Below are 6095 nucleotides of genomic sequence, written 5' to 3' on the forward strand. Positions count from 1 at the left end.
CTTGCGTACAAGATAGCCCCCAAATCTCATCCCCTGTTTCTCGAAAACTATCATGGTACAAAGAAAACTTTTTCGGTACAAACGGTACAAACGACTAGCTTTCGAATGGTGCATTTCAATTTTTTGTGCTGTGATACCTGGTGGGCTATCTTGGCGCCAAGATAGCCCCCCAAATGTCATCCCCTGTTTCTCGAAAACTATCAGGGTACAAACAAAACTTTTTTCGGTACAAAGGGTACAAACGATAAGCTTTCGAATGGTGTATTCCAATTTTTTGTGCTGTTATACGGGGGGGCTATCTTGGCGCCAAGATAGCCCCCCCAAATGTCATCCCCAGTTTCTCGAAAACTATCAGGGTAAAAACAAAACTTTTTTCGGTACAAACGATTTGGTTTCGAATGGTGTATTCCAATTTTTTGTGCTGTGATACGGGGGGGCTATCTTGGCGCCAAGATAGCCCCCCCAAATGTCATCCTCTGTTTCTCGAAAACTATCAGGGTACAAACAAAACTTTTTTCGGTACAAACGATTTGCTTTCGAATGGTGTATTCCAATTTTTTGTGCTGTGATACGGGGGGGGCTATCTTGGCGCAAAGATAGCCCCCCCAGTCGACCTCTCAAGTAACCCTATAAGAAAAATGGTACAAACGAAAATATTTTCAGTACAAACGGTACAAACGTAGTACAAACGAATGACCTAGTCAATGTTTCAATTTTCTAAAGTGGGGGGGCTATCTTGCCATACGTCTATGTCTACCGAAAGTTCTAGTGTTTCTTGTGAGTACTCTACAACAGAGCGGACACAACTGACAGTGCAGTCTCCCCTAAAGGAATCCTGATAACGTACAACTGGGAAAACATGCGAGGAGCAACGGAAAAGTTCCCATCCATAAACCAAGTAGTTGCCTCCGAAAGAATCTTCAAACATTTATCCGTTGCAAAAATTAATATTCTACTTTCAGGCTGTGCATCACCATTATCATACAACAGAAATCTTTCACTTTCTGCTCCGCCACTGGACGTCCATTCACCTGAAAAGAAGATATTTATTTTCAGATTTATGACTTGTTTAATGTTGTAAAGGTCTGAAAAAAAAAAAGGACGTAAATTTAGGGTAAAAAAAACTAGTTTTATGTCTTACAAAGTTACCGTTTTGTATCAGGGAAGTGTTAAAATAACAGGGTCAGAATCATTTCAGTTAATACCGGTATTCCAAAATCAAATATATATCAAATATTGGCAAAACATTTTCTCAAATTATTCACCATTAAACTGTAGGCTATACACTTTTGCATCCTCGAAAAGACTTTTGGAAGCAGTGTTGACAGTCTTTTTCTTCAAGTGTTGAAAGTTCTTTCTCGTAAGCCACTACAGCTTCTTCAGGGCTGCAAAATCTCTTCCCACGCATGCAATCTTTGATCCTGGGGAACAGAAAAACTCACACGGGGCCAGGTCAGGGCTATACGGCGGATGAGTCATAAGTTTGACCTCTGTAGATTCTAAAAACTGAATTGTGATGTTGGCCGTGTGTACGGACGCGCTGTCATGATGAATCAGGATCCCACGCAATCCCTTTCTTGGACGCCGTTCCCGAAGCTTCTGGAACACTTTTGTTAGGCAAACAGTGGTGTACCACTGAGCAGTAACAGTCCTTTGTGCTTCAAGTGGAACAGTTGCAACATAGTCAGATTTGGAGAAGAAAGTTGCTACCATCTTCTTCCCCACACTTCGCAATCGCTTCACTTTCGTGGGTGGATTTTCGTCTGGAAAGATCCAAACTGTAGACTGGTGTTTATTTTCAGGGTCAAATTGATAGATCCAAGTCTCATCACCAGTAGCAATGTCAGAGACGCGTCGAGAATTGCCTCCATCAAATCTTACAAGCATTTTTTCACACCATTCCACACACATGCGCTTCTGCTGTTCAGTCAAAGTGTGAGGCACCCAACGAGATGAAACCTTTCCTGAGCCGAAGATGATCATGAAGAGCCGAAGTTGAAACTTGCTTCGCTTCTTCGCTCTGGATACCACTACCGAACGCAATTGTTGGAATTCAAATACTGTGTCACAACAATGCGTATCTCAAAACTTTCGTAGTGACCCTCGTATGCAACGTATTTCGCTAGCAGGAAAATAGTTAAAGCAACAGGTTTTAATTTTACTTTTTAGTTTTCTGATTTTAAAAAAAAAAATCCCTCTTTATTATTTGTATATTGTTTGAACAACTCAAAAAGAGAGAGGATCTTATTTACATATACACACATACACTGCACAAGTGCGTAAATTTGAGCAGCGACAAATATTTTAAAGAATTTAACTTGTGAAATTTTCGTTCTTTATTATTAAACACCAACAGAAAACCCGTTCTTCACACGGGGAGAATACGTTTCATTTTGTGTATAAAGGGCACCAAAACTGTCGCCAATGAACTTACGGACCCCAAAAACTATGAATTCGACACTAGTATAATTTTCAATTACTTTTATATGTCACCCTCCCCCTTTAGGAGTACTAATGGGGGCTAAATTTGGATTTAAATGGCATCCGAAGTGTTACTTTTTATTCAGCGACCACCAAAACTATGGATTCAACACTAATATCGCTCATTTTCGATCATTTGTATACACTGGCGGATCCACGGGGAGGGCGGAGGGGGCGACCGCCCCCTCCAAAGGGTTTTTTGAACTTTCAGCATTTATCATTGGGAAATACTAATATGGTCTTTTTCCCGACCGATACAATCTGTGTGACAAGCATAGCAGAATCTAATCAAAATGTGCGGTACTTAATAGTTTTAATACAGACATATTTGAATTGCGAATACTTCTCTCGCTAGTTCCTTGGGGCGGTCACCATAAGCCCCAAAGTAGCGAGAATATGATTCATTCGTTGGACGAACAGCTGTAGGAAGGAGGGTAAGACGGCTTACTCTGTACTAAAAATGTGTTATTGTGTCCTAGAAAAAGGATATGAAATGGATTTCGGAAATCCGGATTATAACCTCAATTATCTTTACCTTTAATAAAGAGAAATATAGAAAAGGTCTCTGAATCTAAGAGGAGACTTTTCGGTTGGTTGATTGATTAATATGTATTTAAGTCGTTTGTCAAAAGCGATGCTAAACAGAACGAGAACTAGAATTTAAAGTTGGATCTGAGCCACTGTAGTGCGTTCAATGCTCACTCACCGGGAATTAAACCACAGAACCTCATGCATCAAAGATCATAGGTATGTTCGCTAGCTACTAGATCAACAAAGAGAGCCGTGACTTTTGGGATTCAACACGGAAACATTAGGAAGGGACCAGGGATTTATTGTGACTCCAAATGGAATTTCATCTTTCTTGAGAAATAAGAAAAGCTACAAGCTGTTATTGTAATTCATACATAAAAGACGATATCCTGAGTGAGTAACTTCGCACAGGTCAAACCACTTAAGTCAGAAACTTGATATTAGGACAGTAGATAAGATTTGTTACGCAGAGTATCACTAAGGAAGGATTTTTTTGGAGGGGGGAATTCGAAGAAAGGAAGGGAGAATGGGGTGGAAATTATTTTAATAAGATGGTCATCTCTTCAAATCCGTTAAGACTAGAGACTTGAAATTTGGCATTTGGATTCCTCATTTAAAATAATTTGACACACGTTTCAACGTTTTTTTTTAATATTATAGTAAAACGGAGAAAAAAGAGATGGAAAGAAAAAGTGGCGGCGATTGCAAATATTATAATAAGATATCAATATCTAAGAATCTTTGAAGGTTAGAAAAATGAAATTTCGTATATGAGCTTTCGACTTAAAATAATTCAATACGTATCCCAGCGTTTTTGATATTTTACCTACAAGGAAAGAAAAGGCGTGGTATTATTATTATTATTATTATTATTATTATTATTATTATTATTATTATTATTATTATTATTATTATTATAAGATGCCCATATCTCGGGATCTCTTGCGGTTAGAAACATGAAAGTTGGTAGTTTGATTTTTTATTTAAAATAATTCAACATGTATTTGAACGGGTTTTTCTTTTTTCACTTAACGTAGAAGAAAAGGAAAAAAGGTTTATTAAAATGCCTTACGAGGTGTTTGAATTTCGTGACAGTTTTAGCTCAATCCAATTCTATATGAAAGACAGAAGGAAGAACGCGAAATATTGTGCCACAGTACCACGTAGGATTATTTGCTATATTGTGCAAGGCCGTATGCCGAGCAGATAGGGGATCTGGGGGCGAAGCCCCACCTAGACGAAGGCTAATATAATATACCTAGGTAATTTTATTGTTGTTGTAAGCATAACTATAATTATACTATGTTTCGTGGACCCCACACAAATATAGAGATAGATTAATTTTTCTAACTGCTGTCCCGCAATTGTTACTCAAAATATAAATGATTAGAGCAAATTATACACTCTTTCGTTAAAATGAATGTTATCGTCAATACAGTATTTTCTTTTGTGGAAGTACTGTGCCAGATAGTGCATCGCATATGTTGCGGTGACTGTGTGTGAAGTGAATCATGACACCACCCACCACGCCTGCGAAACGAAAGTATGTATTTAATTAAAATCTACAGAAAAAAATACTTCCATTACAAAAAAAAAAAAAAAAAAAAGTTCGGCTCCCAAAGTGGAATCTGGGAATCTTTTTTACACCCACCTCCCTCCAGCCCCGGATTCATATGAGTCCCATTCTTGCAAATTAAAATTCTGGTCACCTTGAAGCTACGCTCATCTTCGAGAAAGCGAACCGCCCCTCTCAAACGATCCTTCTGGATCCGCTAGTGTTTGTATATATATATATCCCCTCCCCCCGCCCGCAGGTCACGGCGCTAAATTTGGATTTAAACAGCATTAGATGTGTCACTGCTCATCTCAGCGACCCCGAAAGCTATGGATTCGACAATAATATCAGTCATTTTCGATTTTTTGTATACCACCCCATCACATCTTTTATATCTTTTTGTGAATTTAAGACAAAATTCCCAGGACAAAATCCACCCAGGAAACACACCCAAACCATCCGGCATGAGACCGGCACGCTTTCAGAAGACAATTGTAATAGCTTTTAATAAATAGATTGATCAAACTTACCTTGTAGGTGTAATTCCGTGAGGTCTCTGGGCTCAGGAGGATTGATACAACGTTGTCTTCTCATTGTACGTTTACATGTATCTTCTGACGGCAGTCTTGCACGCACATTTATTTCTTCATTATGTACAACTTCAGAATATATTTGCGAAGGCGCACTTCCACAAATTTTAGCTCTTTCTTTCATATCTTTTCGACACCTTGCTATTTTCACAGCATCCTTGTCCGGTGGATGCGAGTGTTCACAAGCAGAATTTGGATAAATTTTATCCAAATCTGTTATTAATATAGCTCGTCACTTATACTTGCCTCTATCAGCACACCTCCATCGTATACTATTCTTCAATACTAATTGTCTCGTGTAAGAATATCCGAGATAAAAAATCTTTTCACCTCCTTTGTTAGACACTAATACCTCCATGATACACTAACAGTCACTAATAACAGTCACCCACACTAACCGCTATCAAACTGGGGGGAAACCAAAAATCCTTTCCCTATTTTCTTCTGAAATGATTAATTTTTAATTGGCTTCCTTTTAGCCAATCAGAAACAAGTTACCGTATTTATTTTCCAAATTTCCCATTTTCGGTGAAGATCAATATTTATTTTGTAAACAAAGACGTTAGTCCGAAGGAAAGTGAAAGGGACTTGGAGGCAATTAAAATTTTATTTCAGGAAATTTATTTTTGTTGCTTACTTTCTGATTGGCCTGCTTGAACCAATGCGAGAGTGAGAAAAACACACACACACACACAGAATGAGAAGTTAACTATTTAAACAAATACACTTTTATTGTCCTCAAATCTATTTCATTTTTTTCCACTAGATCTTTTATGAATACAAACATAATTTTTAATACAGATCACAGTGAGAAATAAAGATAAAAGTTGCTTCCTTCTAGTAATACCCGAAAAGATCTTAAATAATACAATAACAAAGAAAACGACTAAAACTAATTTCTTCCATTAAGACACTGCTAGTATGAATAGAAAGCTTGC

General features: G+C 37.9%; 1 protein-coding gene across 1 annotated transcript; it reads right to left on the bottom strand.

The window, feature by feature from the left end:
• Positions 1 to 705: 705 nt before the first annotated feature.
• LOC145694230 (uncharacterized) lies at positions 706 to 5788 on the bottom strand. Its single transcript, XM_081770332.1, has 2 exons — positions 5098 to 5788; positions 706 to 1031 (listed from the first exon to the last, which is right to left on the bottom strand). The coding sequence occupies exons 1-2, from the start codon at positions 5279 to 5281 to the stop codon at positions 787 to 789; spliced, it is 429 nt and encodes a 142-aa protein (XP_081626458.1). The 5' UTR covers positions 5282 to 5788; the 3' UTR covers positions 706 to 786.
• Positions 5789 to 6095: the final 307 nt, after the last annotated feature.

This window comes from Thermobia domestica, chromosome 9, assembly GCF_964235325.1.
Source record: "Thermobia domestica chromosome 9, izTheDome1.hap1.1, whole genome shotgun sequence".
In the NCBI taxonomy this organism is placed as follows: domain Eukaryota; kingdom Metazoa; phylum Arthropoda; class Insecta; order Zygentoma; family Lepismatidae; genus Thermobia; species Thermobia domestica.